Raw genomic sequence first — 26,395 nt, 5'->3', positions numbered from 1 at the left:
TCCTATTTGATGCATCCATGAGAAAATAATATAATCACTTCATATTTTATCACAAATATAGAGAAGTGAAAAGGCCTCTCTTTCCAAATTTTTTTTCACTTTTCTAAACCTCCAATTTATGTTAATGGGTATGTCCTAAAACTGTTGTGGGCCCTGTTGCATGGTAACTTTGTCATGCAGTGGTAACTTGCATGGAATCCTTGATTTTGATTGGCTGTTGATCATCGTTACCATTCGTTACCATGGTAGTTACCATTGGATGGCAAAGTTACCATAATAGTAACTTTTATGCAACTGGGCCCTGGTGTGGAATATGCCAAATAGCAATTTGTTTTTAGTAATGTATTTTGTGATTTTAAGTCAGTATCTCAACCAATTTTTTTTCTGCAATAGCCACTTCTCAACATGTTATAGGATGAAGATTCTAGAATTTATGTTAGTAGCTTTCTGATACATCAAACATGGAGCTATTAACACAGATCTACAATGTATGCAGTAATGCAGTATGTACATGTTCAATGTGCCATAATGCCCATAAGAAAGACATTAACCACCGGCAAGGAGAGGAAGCTAGATTTTCGCAAACTGGGTATTAAATTCAAGTTTAATGATAATAATAAAAATAACAATAACACACAGAAGTTTTATAGCAGTTAGCACACTTTCCATCTTATTTAGATGCTCAAGGTGATTCAGAACAACATACAGTCTACAAAAATGGACAAAAAGTGCAAAGCGAGTTGGAACTAATACGAGTCTGTCATATCTCCAGGTTGCTCCCTGAAGGTGGTTGCTGATGTCTGGGTTTTCAAACCCCGTGGAAGAGAGATCCACAGGGTCGACCCCACATGAGCAAAGGCCTCTGCAAAAGCTTTAGACAATAATCATAAGAATGTTCCAGCAGGTTGCAAAATTTTGCAGATGGGAATTTGAATTTTCCAAGACCTTTTTATTTCTAATTGTTTTCTTGAAAACTGATGATTGGCTTCAGAAAAAGGGAAATTCTATTCCGCATCCAGATCTTGCACTCTACTGTATATTCTCAGCATTCACTTTTACTGCATTTTCTGCATCATCATCATCACCCCCCCCCCCCTTGCGTGAAGAGATTAACTAATGGTACAGAGCTATGAATGGCTGACTCACTCACTAAGTAGAAGTACAATATTGATTTAGTTTTCCAAGGCCATGAAATACTTTGATAGTTAGCACACTGTACATTATGAGATTGAGGTTGCTCATGCAGTTACACAATAAACTAGAGTCCTAAGAAGTTTGCCAAAATCTGAAATGTTTCGGAAATGCCAACACACGTACAGCTTGAAAGTTGAATCTATTACATGCCCTAACCAATATTGTTCTTTCCTTAGAAGTATTTCCCAAGAATTACAATCATTTCACCCGGGATCTTTGGCATAAGAGTAGGCAGGCCTATTCAGGAATGGAAGAACATTGTGAATTCATATAAACTTGCATTTTCACATTCCCCCCATTCTGTACGATAGGCGCATTCAGACCAACTAGATCAACAAAAAAGAACTTGTCCAGGCCTTTAATAACATACCCAATAATTATTTTCCACATTCACATCAACCCAAAGCAGACCCTTTCAGGTAAAGTTACAAGCATGCCCAGTATGGTCTGATTAGCAGGCAAGGCCTCAGAAGTCAGAAAAAGATGTACTATTGAGCAGGTACATGTACTTTCTTTTGAGAATATCATAAGCACTTTACTTTCACATCTACATGTCGGCAAATATCCCTGGTATTTTCTGATCGAGATAGATCAGGATAAATACCCGTATGAAAGAGGTCTTGGTATTCTTAAACTTCAAGTCCAAAGGTACTTGAGATGGGAAGTAACAGTTCAGAGCTTATAAAATCTTTATTACTTCATTGAATTTCGAATTAGTGACCTACAGTAATGTCTACATGTATGCCTGTACATGTAAGATACATTAATTAGCAAAAGGGACTGGGAGCTGTAAGATTCACCCCCCACAAAAAAATAAAAATAATAATAACAATAATGATAATAATAATAAATACAAATTAAATAGATAAATAAATAAATTTAAAATAAATAAATAATTAAAATTATAAAAAGTAAAAGAAAAAATAAACAATAAAGAGATATTTATAGACAAAAAAAGTATTAAAAAATATTAATAATTAAAAAAATTATCAATAATAATAATGATGACCAAAAAATATAAGAATGTTCCGTAGACAAGATGAAATGTTAGATTGCTCATAAAAATACAGTGTATATATGTACTAGTGCAAAGTATACAAGAGTTCAAAATAAGTCTTCCATATTGCTCACATTTCTGGGGTTGGGTGTTTCACAAATTAAGACAAAAATTGATCAATCTAATTCAGAGATCAATGGTGAGAAGTTATTGGTATGAAACACATTCTAAATCTGCAATGGTTGGGCAGTTGGTCTATTTCTCAGATAGTCTAGATAGTTTACCACATGGGCTAAAAGTCGCTAAATCCTGTTTGGTGTCAAAATTATGTAGACCATGTAATTGCAGTTTGGTCTAGACTCCATTTGGTCTGATATCCATTGGTAATTCATCATGTTTAACTTGTATTCTAGCTGTTGGATTAATAAATGTCATTGCTTTTATTATCATCATAAATTTGTATTTCCAACTTTAGTAAGCTGTTTTACCTTGTAATTTTTTATGATACTTTAGTCAGTACATTTTCTTTCTTGTTTGTTAAATGTTCAATATTGTACAACGCCTACTTAGCTTGTTGTACGCGAGCAAATGGGAGGCTGAATGTCAAACATTCGTACTGTTGCACAAAAGACGTACCATCCAAAATGTACCGTTGCACGGCTTTAGGAGGTGACGTCACAATACGATTCAATTCATTGCGCTCAGTAAAATTGCAGGTGCAATACGCGTATAGCCTGGCCTGCTGGCTAAATGCGCAATGCTGCCCGAGGTGTTCGCTTGTGGGATTTTGCTTTTCGCTTTCCATATTTTTGCTCCCTTTTCATAGATTACTGCAGGAAAAACTCTTTGTTTTTTCATAAATTCGCTAAACTCCGAGGCGTTGTACAACACAAATAGCGAATATTCTTATTCGTGCAATGGTGCGAGATTTCGCATTCGGTGAAAGAAAGAAACACTCTATTCAACTCGGCTAACGCCTCGTTGAATAGAGCATCTTTCTTTCACCTCATGCGAAATCTCGCACCATCGCACTCATGCCTATTCGCTATTTGTATATTAATGTATTATGTATGTTAAAGTGCTTAGAAACACCATGTATTAAGCGCTTTATTATATTATTTAGTCTAATTCTCATTTACATAGAGTGAGTCTAAGACCTAGATGGTCTACTTTCCACTCCCCTTCATTTACTAGTTTAATATTTTCCACTTTGTCAAGTGAAAAGTCAATTGATAAACAGCTCATCATATGGTAGATAAATCGGTTGGGCTTTATGGCAATCAGACCAAATGCTTTAATGGTACAGGGGCCGCAAAGCAGTTTTGAAAGTGGGGGGGGGGGGGTGGGCTGAGACGCTGAGCCAAAAAGTGTGATAGGGACTGACTATGCTAAAAGACACAATTATTTTGATGTTTCTGTGTTAGTTTGTTGGAAAAAAAGTGGGAGGGAGGCTACGCGGCCCCTGTGGTAGATGATTTAACAATGTGGGATGAACTTAAATGGAAAGTAGCCCAAGGGGTGGAGAGTCTGTAAACCAAACTGCAACTTACCATGGCAGTGACCTGAGCTTGGAACTGGATGAAGAAGGTTACAAAGATAAACATCAAACAATCGTTACAAAGTGAATTGCATTTTCCTAAAAGAATCTGAATTATAAGAAAATAAATGTCCTTGTAAGAAAGCAACATTCTGGCTGAATTATCTCTCTCTACAAAAGTCAAATTGGGCATTGCAAGAAACTTGTGATCCGTTTCAAATATATTGGGGTCCTTTTATAATCTTGCAGAGGTGGCAATTTTATTAGATTTTGGGGGGACTAGATGGCCTTCTCCCAGATGCTCTTGTATAAAATTTGAAAAATTAAGAGGGGGATACGTCCCCACTCCCCCCCCCCCCCCCAAGTTGATATCTTGCAACATATCATAAATTTGCAATTAATGGTTGATATGATTTTTTGCATCAAGGAGTGTCAACTGATTTGCTATGCAGTTAAAATTGATTTATCAATTTTCTTGTTAATTGCTTGCAATATTTTCTTAAAATGACCCCACCCCCTCCTTATTGTATACAACCCTACCATACCAAAATGAGGCTAACAAAGAGACAGAAAATGTCCAAAATTTAAAAAAAAATCTCATTTATAGGTCTATGTTCAACATTGCTTTTGGATGCTCAGTGTCACCAAAATATAGTACATATACCAGTGTGTTGGCTCAGTTGGTAGGGCGTCCATCTCACAACCGGGAGGTCGGGAGTTCAACTTCATGCCCCGGCCACATCAGACCAAAACACACAAAAAGATGAGAGTTGCTGCTACCCTGTTTGCCATTCAATGATTTAAAGGGATAGAGCAACGTTGATATGGCACTGAACAGTGGCTGCCGAGTCCACGATCAATTGGGCAAAATGAATTTTTAGAGTATCTCTTTTTCAGACTGCATTCCAACCAACTCTTTCTCTCTTGTATACTTCCTCCGTTAAAGTCGGAGATCGCAAGTATCAGTAGAAATGAATGCAGACACTTCCTAAGGGTTGTTAGAGCTAGAAAAGTTGCTGATGGGGTTTTGGCGGGTTGTGTGAAGATTGCGAATGAAGTATAAAATAATAAGCAAAATATTGATTTTCATTTTCATGTTGTTTGAATTTGGGGGCAGCAGAATTGAAAGTGTGCTAACATGGTTTAAACACTAAAGTACAATGTATCTGTAGGTCGGGGTGGAGGCGGACATAGATCTACCGGACTTTCCCATATCCAGGTTTGTCGCTTGCAGGCCTAGCTAAATGCTAGCAACTGACTTAGCCAGTGGACATGCAGTGGTTAATTTTTTTTCATCTGCACTGTATGCCCGCCCCAACCTGTGCCATCTCATTTTTCTGTAGATTCTACTTCTAGTTCAGATTATTCAGACAGAATTCAGAGTCTGAGAGATGTCTCCCATCTTGCTTAGAAGCCTTAGTATTTAAAGCCAGGAATAAAAGAAACAGCATCAACAAGGCATACACAATGAATGAAAACAGAAAAGGGTACAAAATGATTATTACAGCAGTGATTTGGCGCCAGGCTCAGGGCACAGACGGCCAGTTTGACTTTTTAGTTTCATGACTTTTTTAGACTTTAGTTTGGCTGTACCGTACAGGTAGATCTAACTAATAGTTAATTAAACGTTAAATTCGTACTATTGTAGATCTAGGTCTAGACTAGACAGCTGGCAGCCGTCTGTTTCGAGGAGTTTTTTAACTTTTTTTTTTTTTTTTTTTCTCCTCGTACACAGACGGCTCGCTAGCGTGCAGCCACCATTAGGGGACTTGCAATGCAAAATCCCCCCGTCGGGGCTCTTCAATTTTTGTCTTTAATGAATAAAAAATTTGAAAATTAACGCGACCAAAATGCAAATTAATATTCCCTCTTGGCATTAATTGCCAAAAAACGGAGAAAAATCAAGTTAAAAGGAACAAAAACAGTGACTTACCTCGGCTGTCGCGCAAATTCACTTCCCCGTTTTATCCGATCTTAAGTACATAAACATATGGCCATTGAGTCCCCTGTACAGATCGCGCTAGAACTTCGGTCTCTGTATTTGGTGAGTGAAGCCAACGGAGTTCAGCTGAACAACCAACATAACAGAGACCGAAGCTTTTGGTCTAGGTCTAGACCAGACCAAAAGCTTCAGTCTCTGTATTTTGGTTGTTCCGCTGAACTGCGTTGGCTCACTCACCAATAGTGCAATACATTGTTGAATAAATCCCCAGAAACGACGGTTATTCCTGTCTAGGTCTAGACAGGAATAACCATCATTTCTGGGGAATTATTTAGCGATTTCTGACATTTTACTATAATCCCCATAGTGGAGCCAACGCAGTTCAGCGGAACAACCAACACAACAGGCAACAGACATGATGACAGAGACTGAAGCTTAGCTGCTTAGCCTTAGTTTGGGTTAAATAAATTAAATAAATAAATGTAGGCTAGGTCTACTCTAACTCACTCATTCTTACCTGAAAAAGTGTCTGTTACAATCTATAGCACGATAGCATCAACTTCCGTTCATGTGCATAAAAAGAGAAATGGCGAATATCTAAGAATGAACAATATGCACTGTTCTCTCAGTCTCAGCTCAACTCATCATTCATGATCATCCACACAACACAGCCAGGCGCCGTCCGCGGTATTTTGTCTGTCAACGGCACCCTGGTCACCTCCTCGGCCGCCGGGTCTCCGTTATCCGCTAGCCAAAATCCGGGTACAGAGGCCTTTATCGGTAGTAAAATGTAGCTCAAATAAAAAAACATAAATATACCTGAACAAGTGAAAAGAAACTTTTTGTCTATTCTAAATATTCCTGCTTGGTCAAGCTTCACAAAAAAGGAATCCTATCCGTGATTATTCAGTAAATTCCAACGTTTAGAGTAGCGGTTTCATTTTGAAACTGAGTTGCGGTTGGTAACGGCAGACGCTTTGTGCAATGTGCATGCATTGTGCCAAAACGCAGAGGGCGCGGAAAGATGAGTATCGAGGCTCCAAATTATTGTGCATCTCAATGCATCTGGCCGGCCCAGTTATGCACGATTTCTTTTGCAAATTTACTATCAGCCAATCAGATTGAAGGCTTCAGTAGCTTTTAACACTTACTTTTATTGTTAATTTGTTGTTGTAACAAGTTTCATGAAACGACTTAGATTTAATTGTTTGCTGTTTAGTTCGGCAAGTGAGAGGGGGGGTAATGAAACATTATATATTCATTGAGTTCTTATACCTTTTCTGTTTAGGCCAATATTATATGCCAACTGCTTTTGATAAAATTGCAAATACTCTTTATGTTTTGGTATCCATCTCTATAAGTATAGGCCGAAAATGTTATGGTTTCTGATGTCCTTTGGGAGCCTATAAATTAGGTTCTTTTTCCCCCATATGACCCACATGCAGGGGTTTACCTCTATATAGGCCTATTTTTGTTTAGACATTATATTCACTTATCGTGTCAGATTTTCCAAATTTGAAGATTATCGGATAAGTTACGCTACTAGTAATCAGTAACAATGCCTCTTTAACTTACATTCATGACGTTATTGTAGTTTAACTGTTTTTGTAAGAAGTGTACATAATGTTTCAATTAATGGAGTAAAATCTGTGCTTAAAGGTCAAGTTCACCCAGAAAAATGTTGATTTGAATAAATAAAGAAAAATCGAACTAGCATAACACTGAAAATTTCATCAAAATCGGATGTGAAATAAAAAAAATTATGACATTTTAAAATTTCGCTTATTTTTCTTAAAACAGTGATATACACAAATTATTCAGTGACATGTAAATGAGACAGTCGATGATAGCCTTCACTTACTATTTCTTCAGTTGTTCTTTATTGTTTGAATAAAATATCTCATATTTTACATATTTGACAATAAGGACCAACTTGGCTGAACCATAGTATTAAACAATGCTAATTCCACAAGTTCAGGGAGGAATCAATCATATTTCACTTGACAATGAGGAGAAAATTAGAATATTTCATATAATAAAATACAAAAGAAATAGTGAGTGGATGACGTCATCAGTCTCCTCATTTGCATACCGACAAGGATTTGCAGAAAACTGTTTTGTGAAAATAAGTAAAACTTTTAAATGTCATAACTTTCTTATTTTACATCCAATATTGATGCAATTTTCAGTGTATTTTATGCTTGTTGGATGTTTCTCTTTTTATTCAAATCAACTTTTTGTTGGGGTGGACTTGTCCTTTAAGTAGCCATTGAATAATTCAACTTATTAACTTATTATAAATTAACTGTGTGTTGCGATAGGGAAGCGATAATGGAGATTTTTTTTTTTCAAAATGTCTTAGACTCCGCCATGATTTTTCCCTTTTCATCTTTTTTTTATTTTCCTCTATTGTCCGTATTCAATTTTTGTTAGTTTCTTTTCCTCAATTTTCCTTTCGTGTTTTTCAGTCTTCCATCTAATTTGTCTTTTTTTATTCCCCTTTCCCTATTTTTCCTACTTGTCTTTTTCCCGCTTTTTTCACCTTTTTTACTTCCTTTATTCTCCATCATACTTTTTGTTGGCCCTTCGATCTCCTTTTCTTACATTTTCATTTCCTTTTGCTTAAATTCCGCCAGGGGTACTCTGACCTCTGCCTACCGACCCCTTATTTCCGGAATTTAGGGGGCCCCGGCTTTTCTCGAGTGGTCGGGTTTCGTGCATTTGCCCTATACCAGACGCGATAACCGATACTGGCATGCACAAGCCATTTTGGTATAGGCATGTTTAAATACTCTAAACAGCTTCATTTACATTGTGTATTATAAAGTTTCTGAAGTTTCTTCCCTATTTTGTTTCTCTTTTGCATTTTCTCCCTCAAATTACAGTCCCGTGAGTTAGGATATTGTCTTTCAAGTTTCAAATTAAAGTTTGAAATTCATGTTTAAGGGCCATTGCACACCTTTCGACTGGTCCAACACGAGCCGATTTTGGAACAAATCGTATTTTGCTCTTTTTCTGAAAATGTGAATGGAAAGTATTTTTATATTTGAGGGTCAAATAAATTAGCTGAACTTGAAGAATACTATTATATAAATGTTTGATGATTGCAAGCATTCCTTGATTTGTCCAAGGCGTTTGACACGATTGACCATGTCATCCTTCTTAGTAAACTTGAGCACTATGGAGTGCGCGGAGTTGCATTGGCTTGGTTCCAAAGCTATTTACAAGATCGTACACAATATGTCATGGTCGATGGTGTTAAATCGCAATCTGGTAATATTCATTATGGTGTGCCCCAGGCATGGGCGGAAATCCCAGGGGGGACAGGGGGGACGTGTCCCCCCTACTCAAAATAGTAGGGGGGACACAATATCAAATGTCCCCCCTACTATTTTTTGTCTTTTATGATGGTAAGAAATATATCATTCTAAATCGAAATAAAACATGTATTTTGGGACGAGATGACCGTACTTTTGGGATGATAACCTTTTTTGCTTGTCAAATTTTCCAGCCCCTTGTCCCCATAGGCAGATCCAGGGTGGCCGAGGGCCCCCCCCCCCTATTGGCGGAGCAAAAAAAGAAAAAAATTGAAAGAAAGAAGGAAAAAAAAAGGAGGGAAAAGAGAAGAGAAAAAGAAGAGAAGGACAACGAGTGCATAAAATAAGATAAGGGGAAGACTTGGAAAATAAAAATAATCTTTCGTGCCACTATATAAAATTTTCGCTTGCGCTTCGCGCTCGCATTGCCTGTTAGGTGATTTACATATCGTGTTCAATATGGAGCTCAAATATCAAGTTTAGAAGTCAATATACAAAACATACTCTCCTCGGAGATCAAACTTTCATTATTTTGTGTGATTTACAAATTGATTTGTAAAAAGTGCTCTGTAAAAATGTCAGTTTTAAGGTCTGAATAATTTGAATAATATGAAACACGCGCGCGCATGTTTATTCAAATACTCAACTTGTTCTCTATTTAAATCATTATCCAGTTTCAGATCACAATATCAAAATTTTTCTGCTCGCGCTTTGTGCTCGCATTATTAATGTAGGAAGACCTCCTATTACTCATCCTTTTCATGATTTACAAAACATTGATTTTGATTGATTTATTTTATTTAAACACGGTAAAAAGCCCACGATCAGCCTATGGCTGTTTACAAAACATGAACAGAGTGGCCCATTTTTAGGTCTAAATCTCGATTTTTATCTGCTCGCGCTTCGCGCTCGCATCAATTGTTGAATTATATAGCTATCCTGTTCACGATTAAAAAAATTGATTAAAATTTTCCATTCTTTCTTTAGAAATTTTCAAAAATTTTCAGCTCGCGCTTCGCGCTCGCATTTTTTGATTGTTGAAATATGTAACGCCTTCATGGCTAAGTGCAAGCAGTCCTTAACAGGTTCCTTTTCAACAGGTACGTAAATAAAAATTTCCTGCTCGCGCTTTGCGCTCGCATTATTAATACTCATCCTTTTCATGATTTAAAACACATGAATAGAATGTCTCGTTCAGTAAATATCATAGGACTAAATCTAGAAATTTTCCGCTCGCGCTTCGCGCTCGCATCAATTGTCTACTTATATACCTATTCTGCTTGAGTTACAAAAAGTGCTTAGAATTTCCATTCTTTAGGTGAAAATGTCAAAAAGAATCAGCTCGCGCTTCGCGCTCGCATTATTTGATTGTTAAATGCTAACTGCACGCAGTCTTTAACAGGTATCTTCTCCATCAGTTCATTTCTGCTCGCGCTTTGCGTTCGTGGTAATTATTAAGTTGCATACAGATTTTTTCAGGATAACAAACATTGCCCAGAATGTTCAAATTTTAGGAAAAAATACATAAAATCTCCAAAAAATTAGCTCGCGCTCGCATCACATAAATAAGGATTAGGATATTATATATGAATTTATAAGAATAAAGCTAAAAAGTGACTAATGAGGACTACCCCTTCAAAGAAACAAACACAAATCATCTTCGAGCTGCCGATCGGGGAAAATATGGCTGAAACAATTTTCCGCCCCCCCCCCCCTATTGGCGAAGGCTGGATCCGCCCCTGTGTCCCCCCTACCTTTTGGGAGAGATTTCCGCCCCTGGCCCCAGGGTTCGGTACTTGGTCCTTTGTTATTTTTAATCTATGTCAATGATATCATTAACTCATCAAATGTGTTTTTGTATTCTCTGTTTGCTGATGACACAAGTTTACTATTGTCTAATAAAAATGTTGCTACTCTTATTTCAGTTGCAAATGTAGAAATTAAAAAGTTACTTGCATGGTTCTGTTGTAATAAATTTTTGCTAAATGTTAAGAAAACTAAATGTATTATTTTTCGATCACGAGGCAAAATTATTCCAGACGTTGTCAATATTCTTGATGTTGGGGGCCACAATGTTGTTCGTTAGTGAGCATATTCAATTTCTAGGAGTAATTATTGATGAGCATTTGACTTGGAAATCCCATTTAGAATCAGTGTGTACAAAGGTTTCTCGAGGTGTAGGTGTTATATGTAGGTTAAGGTGTGTTTTACCTGGGTCTATTCTAAGAATCTTATACACCAGCATTGTGCTTCCCTATCTGACTTACTGCAATGTTGCATGGGGTAATACTTTTAAGACTTACATTGACAAGCTAACAGTTTTACAAAAGAAAATCATAAGGCTCATCACCAATTCGACTTTCAGACACCCTAGTAAACCTTTATTCCTTCAGCTAAAATTGCTCCCTTTTGACGAGTTAGTTGCATTTAATTGTCTGATTTTCATGTTTAATCTTCATTTTTGCCCCCAAATTTGCCAACTAAAAGACTTATTTCCCCTTAACTCTCAGATACACAATTACAATACACGTCAACATAACTTTATCCACCGACCTTATGTAAGAACTAATGTATCCTTAAATTCTTTCATAACAACCTGTATCAAGGAGTGGAACATGTTACCTTCTGATATTAGGAACTGTACAACTCTTTATCGGTTTAAAGTGCAATGTAAAAAATACCTCTTTGACAATCTATTATCTTAGAAAGTCAAAAAGGGGCCTAAGCTTTCGATCCTAGCAGAATCTTCGTCGGAGGCAAATTATCTTAGTTAAATTAGAAAGTTTTTTCTTCCGTAGAGTCTATTATGTTTTACATGTATCTCGTATTTGTTGGCCACCCTAGTCATGTGTGTTTGCGTGTGTGTGTGTGTGAGTGTGTTTGTGTTTATGCTGACACTTGTTTAATGTACATTTTGTACATATTTGTAGTCGATATATCTGTTTATTATGTATTCTCCTTTGTCATTTTATACATTTAGATCTACATCTTATTTAGAGGTATAAGTTAAGGCCCCACTCACAAGCTGTGCTTCTTCGGGGTCCTAGAAAACCGTTCATATTGTATCATGTATTCTTTTGTACACTCTGATCATTGATTTGTACTCATAATATGTCTGGTTTTTTAATAAATTGAACTTGAACATTCTGGAGTAAAGGATAAATTTGTTTTAAATCTTATAGCCAATCGCACGATTGCCATGACGTTTACGATTAAATTCGCTTTCTTTCAATTTCAATTCAACATTTACTTTTCTTCCGATAGACATTTCATCCATTTTTTATGTAAAATATACAAATCAATAACATGAAATAGTACAAAAACAATGAATGTAAAATACAGTAGGCCTATATGTAAATTAGGTACATGGAAGAAGGCGTAAAACCAAGAAAGCATGCGTGTGCTTGTGCATGTCGGGATACGTCTGTAAAACTATATCATGACTAAACAACAATTATAAGAGAAAGGTCTAGAAGAAGGTAAAGGAATTAAGAGAATGGAGAAGAAAAGAGCATAGAGAGGTGAGCAAGGAAGTAAGAATGGGCATAAAATAGTTCGCATGATACATGATTAAATAGTACAGCAGGCATTCTAATTGATACAATATTATTACAAAGTAGCAACAACAGGTGTTTATATAGTATACAATCAGTTACGTTACAGGTACTATTGAAAACATTAAAAATCATAATTATGTAGGTAGATACCGGTATCATGCATTATTCATGCTTGTTAGTCTCGTAAGGATGGTCTCATATCTTTCAACATGAGCATAAGTATTTGTACGACAATTTAGAACTGTACACAGTATTGACAGGAAGATGTTCCATGCCTCCGAAAATATTAGATTTAAAAATATTACGTTTTATTCCAAAATCGGGTCGTAAGGTGTGCGGTGGCCTTTGTAAAGTGCATGTAGCATGCTCTGTCCAATGATTATTTTCCCTCAAACTTGACCTTGATCTTATTCCTTGAACTTGATCCTTTCGTTTTCACAGTGGCGGCACCAAAAGGGGGTGGGTGGGCATGGGGGCATTTGGCCATCCCAAAATCTTTAAAACTGAAAACAAAATGTTTAGTATAAATGGTGATAATCCTATCAAGCTGTAAAGTGCTCCAAAATAGCCCTTTTCGCGCTTCAGATTTTGAGAATATTCTCATCCATTCACTGATATTAGTCACTTATATTAATCTTTCAGGTCGAAAGGTTAAATTCAAATTTTCATTCGCACTTTTCACTCGCAGCGGCTCATGATTATGTTAAATAATGTTCAATATGATATCATGGGGCTTAAAAATCCAGTGTTCAAGTCAAAATGCACAAATCATACAAGTTTTCCATTTCCATCATATACATAAACAAATATATACAAACACAAATCAAATATAAAAACAAATCAACTACAGGTAAATTATGATATGAGTTTTCATTATTTGTTTTTACATCCTGCATGTTAACAGAAAAAATGCTGAACATCCAAAATTTTCAGCTCGCGCTATGCCCTTGCGCCAGTTGTTTCAGTTACATGCACAGGCCTACCCATCTTGTTCATTGCTACAAAAAGTGTTTAGAACGTCCAGAGTCATCATCTCAGGATATTTAAATTTTCAGTTCGTGCTTCGCGCTCGCATTATTTATTTCGTGAGATAGTACTTCTTCATAATTCACCGCAAACAGTTCTTAAAGGAGAATGAAACTCTTGGAGCAAGTTAGCTTTTGTGAAAGCAGAAAAATCAAAGGCCCCCCCCCCCCCCCCAGTTTAAAAATTCTGGCGCCTCTATTACATTTTTTACTGTGTTTTCATACAACTACAAGCGAACTTCAATGTAGGCCTAATCTATTCCATCTCCTCAGTCTCCTTTCTAGTTTGGCAACAAGCAGATTCGTATTCAGCACCCGAAAAATAGAGGGAAACAGGGGCCGCGGAAGCGGGGGGCTGGGGGGGCTGCAGCCCCCACTTTTTTCCAAAACCGTGTACAAAGACGTAAAAATGACCATATGATTGTGATTTTTTGCATGGTCAGCCCCCCACTTTTGGCTCAGCCCCCCCCCCCACTTTGAAAACCGTTCCGCGGCCCCTGGGAAATAAGCATACACACAAAAAAATTCTACATAATTTTTGTGGAATTCTTTCTACATTACTACCGTATTCATGCCGGTATAAAAGATACGCGCCCTCATCGTTAAGCATTCCGTGTCACGGCAACAGTTGAAAGATGGCGGCTCCCACAACTGAAAAAATTGCAGAGATTCGGCAGGCGATTGCTCGCCATATAAACTGTCTGAGTGAAGGAAGTCGAATGGCAAAACGGAGAGCGTTGGATAATATACGAAAAGAAACAATCGGAAAGGATCCAACCTACGATGCAGAAGTTTTACAAGGAGTTTTTGAAGCAGAGATGAAGCCGCTGCTGAAATGCTTCGGTGATCCAGTTGACAAGTGCCGGGAACTGTCGGCGCAGCTTGTTCAGGAGTTTGTGGAGACGATCCCGCGGCCTTCAGAAATCCTCCCTTATCTTGTTCCAACGATTGTGACCCGTTTAGGCAACCAGGAAGTCGTGGAGTCAGCAGAAGAACTCAGACTTTCCCTTGTCCAGCTTTTGACTAAACTTGTAGAATTAACTGGGGATAAATCGGCGCCATTTCTTGATGATTTTGTCAAGATTTTGCAGAGAACACTTGTTGACCCATTTGCGGATGTACGAAGAGAAAGTTGCACTTGCACTTGCAAGTTAGCTAGAACAATTCCACAACATTTTCATATGCAATCAGAAAGCCTTATCGCCCCTCTACTCCAGACTATTAGTCATCAACATTCCAAAGTTCGGGTGCAAGTAATTTACACAGTTGGAGATGTTTTGCAGTTTGGGAATCACAAACCAATGGAAAAGGTGTGTGTGAATTGTGAAACAACCTTTTTTTCCATGAAAGATTTGGGAAGAGTTCCTTTTGCGACAGCCACCCTAACCCTCATAGTTCTATATTTTCTTCTTTGGGTGGCTTTCGCAAAACGGAACTCTTCCCAAAGACTTATTTTTGTGTAGTTCAATCAGTGCAAGTAAGGACCTATGTTTTACATTGTGTCATATGTCGGAGGTTTGCCGTAGTTACATGGATGGGGTGAATTATAGCCGGGGTGTTTGAATTCAGTTGATGAGATTGAGATGGGTCAGATATTAAGTATTGTATTTGTACCTGTGACTATAATCTTTGAATTGAAGACCTAAAGTGATGTAACTGCTCACTACTTCCAATGGGAGATGATTCCAAGCCAAGGGTATAACCCAGAGAAAATATCTACCTTACAGAAATAATGGGGAAATGTATTTACCGTGGGGGCATCGTGGTCTAGTGGTTAAGACTCGTCTTTCAATCTGAAGGACGTGGGTTCGATTCCCAGCCATGGTGTGTTTTCCTTCAGCAAGAAATTTACCCACATTGTGCTCAACCCAGGTGAGGTAAACGGGTACCGGCAGGAAGTAATTCCTCAAAAAGCTGTGCGTACAGGAATCTGTAGACTAGTTTAGCCGGGGTAATATAAGAGCGCCTTGAGCACCTAGCAAGGTGGATACATGCGCTTTACAAATCCTGTGTTTATTATTCATCACTCTAGATATTGTCAGATAATAGCCTATCAGATAATATGATGATATATTTCCCTCCTATCAATGCATCATACAAGAATTTAAATACACTGACTGCATGCATTCTTATTCTTGTTTTTTTTTTAAATCTCAGTTGCAAGCTTCCAATAACAATCAAGAATATACCAAAGACAAAAAACACCATTAAAAAAGTACCATATTGATGAAACAAAACTGACATAAAATTAATTTATCTTTGACAGGTTATATCACATCTAGCACAACGGCTCTTTGACCAGTCCCCTCAGGTTAGGCTAGCAGTCACTAACGTTGTTGGAGGGTGGTTGCTTGACTTTGTCGATCGCTACTCCTTCCATCATAAGCTAATTCCTCTTTTGTTGACAAGCCAGACAGACGAGTTGGATGAAATCTCAAGCAAAGTAAGTCCTGTGGTAGAGAATGTATATTGGCAATTAAATAGATAGGCAATGAAGATACTGAATCAGTTCACATATTTTGTTTACTTACTTTGGTGTTGAGGCTTAAGCCTTAAAGCTTCTGCTTACATGTACGTGCCCCTCATTACTTGGTTAGATGGGGACTGTGTTCCTTTTATCTCTTACATTCGATGCCACAGTGGTTATTTTTGGTGAGGGATTGGAATTTGAAAAGAATAGTTTTGTTGATCATAATTGCTTTTTATTGCTTTTATGTGTTTTGGCCTACAATGAAAAGTTATAGTAGATCTTTCTTCATTCAATATTTTGATGAAAAAAAAGGAGAGGGAATAGTGTGTTATTGATTTCCATATTATAATATAGCAAGTAATCCAGAATGAATGACAGAATTTCATTAATTTCCATCTAATTTCTAATGATTATTATCGGTCAAAAGTTAACCACACATCTGGGAGCCCTTTTCATAAAGAGTTACAAATATTTTAACTATGCCATTATTGTAATTTCTTTGGAAATTTTGAATTTGATTGACTGATAATCACCATGGTAGTTGCCATTACGGCAAAGTTACCTTTATTGTACAGTAAGTAGGGAAAAGAAATAAACAGAGGCTAGGGGCGATTTTGCCCCTGGAATGCTCAAAAGAGCCCTGTAAAACCCGCACTTTCTGCAATGTTAGGATCCAATGTTACAGATTTAGGCAGTAGGTTGTGAAATGCTATGTAACACCTGAAAATTATATTTCTCTACATCTGTGTTTAAGGCGAATTTTTTTTCTTTCAATGTTCGTAATGCGCCATAACGCCCTCTACCTTCGTCTTTACGTCTATATGTATTATGACGGAATAAACACATTCATAGACTTCGCTCTATTTGGGTGGGCCAAATTGTATCTCTTTATGAAACAGGCCTCTTGCTCTGGCTTTGTTTGTATAATTTGTTTCAATTTCTTTTCTTCGTATCTTAATTTTTTTCCAATCAGGCTAAGCAGCTTTGGGTAGATGTTGGAAAGAAATACGCTGAGGAGAATGAGAAGGATCTCAAGGATCAGATGGATTTTGTTGATCCAGACATCGAGCTTCCACCAGGATACAGTAAGTATTGATTATTATTAATGAACCAGCTAAAATCATATAATGACTATTAATATTTGACATTTACAATTAAAGCCTACTTTTAGTTTTGGTAAATCCCCCCAAAGTGAATGTTACTATTTAAATTCATTTTCACATAATATGAATGTGTTTAAAAAAAAAAAACAGGTATGATGCCAAGGATGTGATATTCATTTCAAGACGAGGGGTATATTTTTTCGTATTTTTTTCTCTTTAGATGAGAGACCCAATTTGGGCTGCAGGACCCTCATCTTCCGCAACATGTCCAAGATCCTTCCCGGCCTGCTCAACGACCTGACCGACTGGACCATCACCAACCGCATCATGTCAGCGAAGCTCCTTCACGTTCTCCTGGTCAACGCCGAAGACCACACCACCCAGCACATGGCCCCGCTCCTAGCGGGGATGTACAAGGCATGCTCCGATGAAGAGATGGAGGTGGTACACAGGGTAGGTTATAATCAGAGTATTTGGTACAATATACAAATAGCGAATAGGCATTATTTGGTACAATATACAAATAGCGAATAGGCATGAGTGCGATTGTGCAAGATCTCGCATGAGGTGAAAGAAAGATGCTCTATTCAATGAGGTGTTAGCCGAGTTGAATAGAGTGTTTCTATCTTTCACCGAATGCGAAATCTCGCACCATCGCACAAATAAGAATATTCGCTATTTGTGCTGTACAACGCCTCAGAGTTTAGCGTAAAAATTAAAAGACAAGAGTTTTTCCCTGCAGTAATTTTTGAAAAGGGAGCAAAAATATTGAAAGCAAAGAGCAAATCCCACAAGTGCACATGACCTCAGGCAGCATTGCACATGTAGCCAGCAAGCTATGCGTGTATTTCTCCTTCATTTTTTACTGAGAGCAAAGAATTTAATCGTATTGTGACATCACCTCCTAAAGCCGTGCAATGGTACATTTTGGATGGTACGTCGTGTGTGCAATGGTACAAATGTTTGATGTTCAGTCTCCCATTTGCTCGCGTACCACAAGCTAAGTAGCTATTGTACAACTGATAATGGCAGTCCCAATATTTGTTAAGAAAGAGAAAGCCACTGTCATCATAGTGAACCATTATACCATTACAAGACTTTGTACCATTTAAACCGCTTTTGAGAATGAAGGTCAATAAGTACAATGTCAATGCACTTTATATAGTCATATTTGTTTCAAGAAATTGAGACATATTTTGTTTATAAATAATCAAATGAAACAGGATGTCCATCTACATGTACATGTAATGTTTTGAATGCATGTACATGTATACCAAGGTCATACTTACCACTCGTGCTCATTTTGTAGGACCTGGATACATAAAGCTTGCAATAAAATCGCTTAGTATATACCGTAGTACCTTTAACTCTTTGTTTTCAACTCCATCTTGATATTTCAGATTCAGAAGTCTGGTGAGCTGGTTGGGTTCTATGTGGGACCAGAGATCTACTGTAAGCTGATCTTACCAACGGTCCAGGCTGCCCAGGGACCAGGCGTCCTCATGACCTTTGCCTCTGTTCTACTCGGAACAAAGAGGGCAGCCCTCAAATCATATCTCGGCGATATCTGCAAAACGTTGGCTGAGCCAGACGTGTGTCGAAGTGAAGATGTAAGTAGACTTGTGTTTGTCTAAAAATGAAAGTATGCTATTAGAATTTATTCTTCCTTGTAATGCCTGTCTAATTGTTTTCTTTCATGAAAGAAAAGAATTCAGTTAGCTTTGGTCTTATATAAATACATTCTAACTAAAGCTTTAATTTCACTGTTCTTATCAAAGCAATTCTTTATTGTCATATTCCTTCATTGTACAGAAGAATTACCAGAATCAGCTACTGTCCTGTGTGATGTCCATTATTCTGGTTGCTCAAGAAGAGTGTGGTGATGTCACCTTGGAACTCTTCACCGTTCTCATCACCATCATGGCCACTGCAAGAGATAGTGAACTCAGAGACAAGGTCAGTGACAAAATCATTGCCTGACTGGCAGAAGGGCGGTAGGTCCCGCATGCACTGTCTTTCGATTCCTATGCAGCTGGCACAAGGGCATTAGCTCAAGTGCATGTGATGCAAAATGATACGGTGCGTGCGAGAGTTTATGCCCTTCTGCCAGCCAGCCAGTGAGCCGGGTGACTAAATGTAAAGATAAAAGCCAGTTATTTGTATAGGTTTGCTTCATGCATATATATACTGTATATATATATTATACAAATCGCTTAATCTGTCAAAAACTAAAAATGAACTTCATTGGCTACCCATTTCTGAAAGAATACATTATTGAATACTTGTTCAAACTTATAAATCTGTCAACCACACTTCCTTTTTACATTTCTTTGCTATTTCAGCATCAAAGATCAACATACTCTTTTTGTTCTTCATCTGTTCCTTCCTTTATCATTCCTAAATCCAGAAAACAGGCCGGCTTAATTTCTTTTCAATCTCTTGACCTCTTCAAACAAAAAATCTGAAAACACACTTGTATAAATATAAACCTTAACTTGTCTTATGCCTTTAACAGCACTTTTTTTTCCTCTGGAAAAAGCGCTATATAAATCAAATTATTGTTATTATTATTATTATTCACATTTCAAATTGTACATCCGCAAGTAAGTTTATAAGCAATGAATTGATCAAAGACAAATTACGCGCTGTAAACATAAATGTAAGCAAGAAAAAAATACTTTTGTTTTCTATCTTGATGTTTCTTCTGAAACTGTGACCATTAACAACAAATGCCAGGTTGTGCTAACATCTGTGACCCACATTTAATTAAACAGGTCAAATCAACATTGACTGACCTAGCAGCGGTCTCGGGTCATGAGACCCCTGCTTCCCTCTACAATGCCCATACCAAGCAAGTCCTGGAGTCCTTCCAGTCTTCATATCATCAGTGGACCAACCTGTCCGTGGAGAGGCTTGTCTTTGACTGTCTGCTCTCTGAAGCAGGTTAGGATTAGTTTTGAATTGTAGAGCTACCAAGTAGGATTTTACCCCATTTAGTAGGGGTTTTTTAAGGGGAGATTGATGCTAAATTAGATTTTTCCCTTAGAAATTATAATATATTTGAAACTTTTAAGAATGATGATTTTTGGTATGGTTTTCAAAATTGTAAAGAAAAAGAAAATAATAATATTGGAGCCTATTATCTAGTTGCCTATTTAATGGCGCACTATATATTACCCAAGCTGTAGCTCCAGCTGCTAAAAGTGTTTGGTGCATTCAAGGAATTAATCCTACTGGGTAACCATTCACCTCACCTGGGTTGAGTGCAGCACAGTGTTGGTAAGTTTCTTGCTTGAGGAAAACACGCCATGGATGGGATTTGATTGAAAGACATTAGTAGTAACCACTAGACCACAACGCCCCCCCACGGATTAGGATTTTAGTTTGAAAATAGCATAAAAAGAAATAAAGAATAGGATTTTTTCACAGTTGAGGTTGGCATTTCTACAATTGCAAACATCAAGATCAAGGCATGATTTTTTTTGGCTGTGACATTCCTTAGGGGTCTGCAACACAAAGCATTGCGATTGATTGTACAGTTGGTTTAGATAATTGATCGTACATAATGAATATGATCAATGAAATCAATTGTAAATATAAGCCCTTTCAATTTTGCAGTAAGGTTTGTGTCACAGGGCCCAGATGTATGTTTCAGTTGCCTCTGCATGAGGGGCGATCTCAAGCACTAGCTTTGATGTTCGGCATAAATGTTTAAAATTTGCTTTGTTGATGTACAGAAAACCACATTCTCGGTGACTTACAGACATTCAGAAAGGAATACAGTTTGCACCAAGTTTAATTCTCGATCTACCCAACATTTCCATTTCATTCATGTTGTTTGAGATACTTAGTTTATTTTACAGGTCAGAAAAGCATGGTCTCCAATTTAGTGTTCTGTTAGTCCGGTAATTGTCAACATTTTCATTGGCTTGTAGCAATCTGACCGAGCAGGGCACACAGAATTTATCTTAGTGGCCATATTGATTGAACCTATCCTGATGTCATCACACCAATGAGATGAACATTTTCGGTAATACATTGATATGCTTGTTGACAATTTCAGGTGAAGTTGTGGGTGACCTCCTGGAAGACATCATCCCCATCCTGGAGACCAACCTCAAGCCGGACAAGGATGCGGAGCTCCGTCTCAAGTTCTTCTCCCTGCTCTCCCGTCTGGTGATGAGTGCCCCAGTGACCCTAGACTCCAAGGACAGGTTCAGAGACTTCTCCTTGACCGTTGTTCGGACGATGGTCCTTCCCAACTGCGTGTGGCACGCCGGGAGGACGGCTACAGCCATCAGGACCACGGCCGTGTCCTGCCTTTGGGCCCTCCTGCAGAGTGAAATGCTCACAGCTGAGCAGGTAGGAATCGACACCCCTATTTGCAATAGTTTCTGTTTTGTTTTTATCGTTTATGAGGGAGTTCAAGAGATTATGCTTAACCAGTTCCTTAGAAGCAGTCTAAAATGACTTAAACACTCTAACTTTCCATAGTATAGGTGTTAAATCTGTCAAGATGCTATATTTATGTCAATATCCTTCTCCCTCTATTATTTCTTCTTTGTCTTCAATCTGTGTATAATCTCTTCACTTTTGTTCTAATACCTCAAGCGCTGACCCTATTCTCGGATCTTATTGATTATTAAAACACTCTTCTCAACCCAACAGCTGGACTCCATCATGGATGATCTCCAAGTCCAGCTGCTGACGCTCCTGGAGGATGACTCCCGTTCCACCCGCCTCATCACCGTCCGCATCCTGCAGAAGATCTTGACTGTCTGCGGCTCCACGACCTTTGACCCCGAACGCCTGCACCAGGTCTACATGGAGCTCCTGAAGCGCCTGGATGACAGTAGCGACGAGATCAGGGTGGCAGTGGCCAAGACATTCGGGGCATTCTTTGGTTGCTTTCCTGAGGACTACGACGTGGGACTGTACAAGGCTCACCTAGAGACCCTGTACAGTGGCCTTCTGATTCACATGGATGATCCTGACCAGACCATCCAGGAGGCAGTGCTTGGTGAGTACCTCTGAGAATTTAAGTATGAAAATCCTAAACTTCATACTTCAAGCTTCAGTTGTTGTAAAATATGTACCAGGAAAATCAGTAAATTTTGTTATTGTACTTCTGTATGGTCTGTACCACTTTTTAGGTTACATAAGTTTGTATTTCAAAGAAAGTTTAATGTTAAGGAAAATGAATAATACTAACTTTGCCTGCCATAGCATGATGTGTTAGCCTTCCATTTTAAATTTCATATGAGCTTCATTGTTCAATAAAGAGAGCTGGGATTCAGTTAGGGCATGACTCAATAAATTACCTAGTAATTCCTCTCAAATAGGTGATTTTTCAAAAAGTGAACAAATTGGAAATCTTATCCTCCTAGTGATGAGATACAAAGAACTCTCTAGAGGAGCCATCTGTGCAATGCAGTACGAGGAGAAATTTGATTATAATTTAGACAGGCATGATATTCTCCCGACTGAAATCGGAATTCTGATTTTTTAAATATTTTTTTAAGATTTTTTTTTACGTGAAATCTTTTTGCCCAAGAACATCCTCATGCTGTTTTTTACTGAAATTATAAAATTATCATGCAGACCTGCCTTGAAAAATCACTATCTATTTCTTTACTATCCAAGAGCTTGTAACCACGACGGGGGCACCTCGGACTTCGGCGGTGACTTAGCGACCATTGGCTATTTTTCAGTTTTTTTTTCAGAGGGGAATATCATGCCTGTTTAGATCAAGTAAAATCTCACTTAGTTCAATTTTTAGCAGTACATTTTCAAGGGCTTTTTGTTGGTCTTTAACTCTCTCTCTCTTTCTTTCTTAATTGCTGAGTAACTTTTGTAATTTCTATCCTTTTGGAAATTTATTTTCCATGCTTCTCTCCTTTCCTTAAGTAATCTCCCTCTCTGTCCTCATTTTCCTTTTCCATGTGATGGCACTAATATTTTGTCTTTCTCTTTCATCAAACCTTATGTAGATGTACTAAAGCAAGCCGCCAAGGTCCAACCGTCTCTGCTGATCAGGGAAATAGAATCGGTTCGACACAAGCATCGCAGCTTCATCTACTGTGACCAGCTGATAAAACACACTCAAACATTCATGCAGTAACAGTAAATACATTCTTTTCATCCAATTTATAGTGTTACAAGACATGGGGGTGTTGTAAGAAAATATTTGCGATCAATTGCAAACATTCTGTTGAAATTTTACAACTGATAGATCAACGTTAGCTGTAGCAAATCAGATTAAACTTCTTGTTTCAAGGAGCAGATTTGCATTCAATCACTAATTTGTAATTAACTGCAAGACGTATGATTGATCTAGGGACCAAAAATAGACTTGCAATTGATCGCAAGTTTCTTGCAACTCCCCAAATGTGACATTTTATTAGTGCTGGGTGATAGTTTGATAATATCTAACTTATGTGATATGCAAAACATATTGAAGATTTATGAATGCTTTTATGATTATGTGGAGATATCGCGGTAACACGATATGACAAAAATATTGTCAATTATCATTTTACTTCTGCACCTTGAGTTTTTTTTAATCCCATTGGTATCAATGCAAATGCTTCATGGTACACATTGTGAGCAAAACTTTTGTGAGCATGTGTATAGTCCTGAAAAGGACCACCCAAACTCAACATTTCTAGACTAAAACTATGTCCATGAAAGACACAATGTGTACCATGAAGTCTCTGCATTGATTTTACATTGGTATCAATCAATGCAGATGCTTTATGGTACACTTTGTGAGCAAATAATAAGAGCAGGGCCCGCTGGTAGAACAGTTTTCGAAACTGAAGTGGCTACCCTGGGTAAATATACCTATATTATTATTATTATTATTATAAACCAGCCAAACTTAACATTTCCGGACCAAACTAGGTCCATGAAAGACGCAATGTGTACCATGAAGTCTCTACATTGATTGATTCATTCTTCACTGACATGCAAACCTTCAGAATTTATAACTTGTAAGAATAGCTCATTCTCTGATCTTCCATCCGGTATGTTGGCAGGTTGCCAGTTTATTTGAAAGCAATAAAAACAAGTGCATTGGATGTGTCAAAAGTGAGAAATTAATTAGGTTTTTATAATCAGTACATGTTCAAAGATCATTTGCTGAACCAGAGAATATCAGTTGCATAGTTCCCTTGCTGAACAATGGAAATTTCAACCATAAAGTTATTTACAAAGTACATTATTTCTTATACACTGTACATTGGTGCTCATTACAGCACATCTGATATCATTACAGTGGGTGACAGGGTTGGGCTCAATTACAAGGTAATTGATCTATTACATAATTGATTACATTTTTTGAGTACTTGTAAATAATTGTAATTGAAGTTTTGAACGGGAAAGTAATTGTAATTGAAAAAACTGTAATAGACTTCAATTACTGCCAATTACTTGTAATTGCATTCAATTACTTTACATTAAACTTTACTTAATTTATGATTTAATTTCGTGACCTTTTTCATGTCAAATGCTTCAGCATCAAAGAGAATAACAGGCAAAATCCGTGCTGTTTAACCTGAACCTTCATCTTGTCAGTTTCTCTGTAACTTAAAATCATGTTGAAATAGGTGGTTTTATACAGAATAAAAATTGGTTTTAGTTTTGAGTTTTGACTTTTCTAGAAATTAATTGAAATTGTAATTGTAATTGACAAAAGTAATTGGTAACTGTAATTAAAAAAAATGTAATTTAGTTGAAAAGTAATTGTAATTGAACATTTCTTCAATTACGTAATTGTAATTGAAGAAGATAATTGAGCCCAACCCTGGTGGGTGATTTCAAGTTCGGTGTTGGTGTTGGTGTTGGAAGCATATTTTGGATTGTGTTTCCTAGCTCCAAAACCTATTCTGAGTTAAAACAAGATAATCTAGATCACAATATTGACAGCTCAACACCTAGTGAGTGACTTTTCAGGACCATCTTCATTTTATGTTTGGTGTTATACTCGTGTAAAAATCGACCTAACACCAACACCAAAAGGTCAACACTGAACTTGAAATCACCCATTGGTAAATCTTTCATTAAACTCAGCTGCATCATGGCTCTAGAAGTTACTATGTATATAATACAGTATGAAAAATATAAAATGCTTAAACATTTCACTTTAATCATCAATGAATTTGAATATAGATTAAATCAGAAACCCTAAAATTCCATATTCATTTTTTTTTCTCTTTCTCTCTTGGACTTCTGTATCATATTAGAGTGTATTCATACAGAAGACTTTTCAAAATGCAGAATTATGGCAAGCACAATGGGCTTCTCCATAATTACTGGCAGTAGCTACATTTAAGTTAGAATATTTGAATGTTAATTAATGTTTTTATCATTAACACACATCGTCATCCAAAATTTGATTTGTGCCTAAAAATGCAGTTATGTATATGATTGAAACATTGGAAAAACTGCTTGCTAACATTGTAAATATATGTGCTTACAAGTCTCTTCAAAGATTCCCTCAATAAATTGCTGGGCAAACTTTGATTGCTAAACACTTTTTACACTCTTATGACATCAAACTTTTTCATACAAGATATGAAAATAATCTGTATATATTTGATTTTTTTGGTATCAAACTGTTACAAAAGATATTCATCATTGAATGAATGACATTCTGAAAGAATTGTTACAAAATTGATGATATCTTTAATACTTTATTTTCTTTTTTTTTTCTCCATTTTTTGTAATAAAGTGTGTCAAAATCTCATGATTCATTTTTGGGTCTGATTATTGTTTTGTGTGTGTATAAATTAATAGGTTGATAGCATGTCAATGGAGAGATTAGGACCGAGTCCATTGATACCAGTATTTAAAAGTTGTGTAGCTGTTTCAATGGCATAAAGAGCAAAAAATTTTGATGGGCTAGATGAGATTTGGTGTATCGCATTAAATTTCTTAAAAAGTTGCAAGCAAGCGAGCAAGCAAATATTTTGTCATCTCATTTTTATTACAAAAATACAATCTAGCGATAAATTTTTACATAATTAGAAAATAATATCATATTTTACCCTTCTCTCTTTCATTTTTTTTTTTCGTAAAAATTGGGGGGGGGGGGGCAAGAGTCCCCCATCTGTAGGCCAGTGAGCTGTTTTGAACACAGACTTTGTTCTTGAAATCGTATAATTTTGAAAGTATTTTTGTTCTTTCATACCAACAATATCTCAGTAACTTAGTCATGGACTTAAGAATCATAGATATGATTATAGTATTGTCC

The 26,395-nt window shown here is 37.1% G+C and overlaps 1 protein-coding gene across 3 annotated transcripts; it reads left to right on the top strand.

Annotated features, from left to right (window-relative positions):
* The first annotated feature begins 14,164 nt into the window (after positions 1–14,164).
* Positions 14,165–25,888, top strand: LOC129269065 (dynein axonemal assembly factor 5-like). 3 transcript variants are annotated; one of them, XR_010294774.1, is made up of 11 exons: positions 14,177–14,879; positions 15,836–16,012; positions 17,013–17,124; positions 17,363–17,595; positions 18,543–18,752; positions 18,955–19,098; positions 19,917–20,085; positions 21,206–21,504; positions 21,811–22,162; positions 23,133–24,339; positions 24,946–25,888. XR_010294774.1 is itself a non-coding variant. In XM_064105281.1 (11 exons), exons 1-10 carry the CDS (start codon positions 14,205–14,207, stop codon positions 23,261–23,263), a joined length of 2,502 nt encoding a protein of 833 aa, XP_063961351.1. In that variant the 5' UTR covers positions 14,177–14,204; the 3' UTR covers positions 23,264–23,265; positions 24,275–25,888. The 3 variants fall into 3 exon arrangements, 2 of the variants coding, with proteins under 2 accessions (XP_054762493.2, XP_063961351.1); XM_064105281.1 differs by having other exon boundaries at positions 23,133–23,265; positions 24,275–25,888; XM_054906518.2 differs by having other exon boundaries at positions 14,165–14,879; positions 23,133–25,888.
* Positions 25,889–26,395: the final 507 nt, after the last annotated feature.

Source organism: Lytechinus pictus, chromosome 10 (genome assembly GCF_037042905.1).
Source record: "Lytechinus pictus isolate F3 Inbred chromosome 10, Lp3.0, whole genome shotgun sequence".
In the NCBI taxonomy this organism is placed as follows: Eukaryota; Metazoa; Echinodermata; class Echinoidea; order Temnopleuroida; family Toxopneustidae; genus Lytechinus; species Lytechinus pictus.
This window is presented reverse-complemented; position numbering and strand designations above follow the sequence as displayed.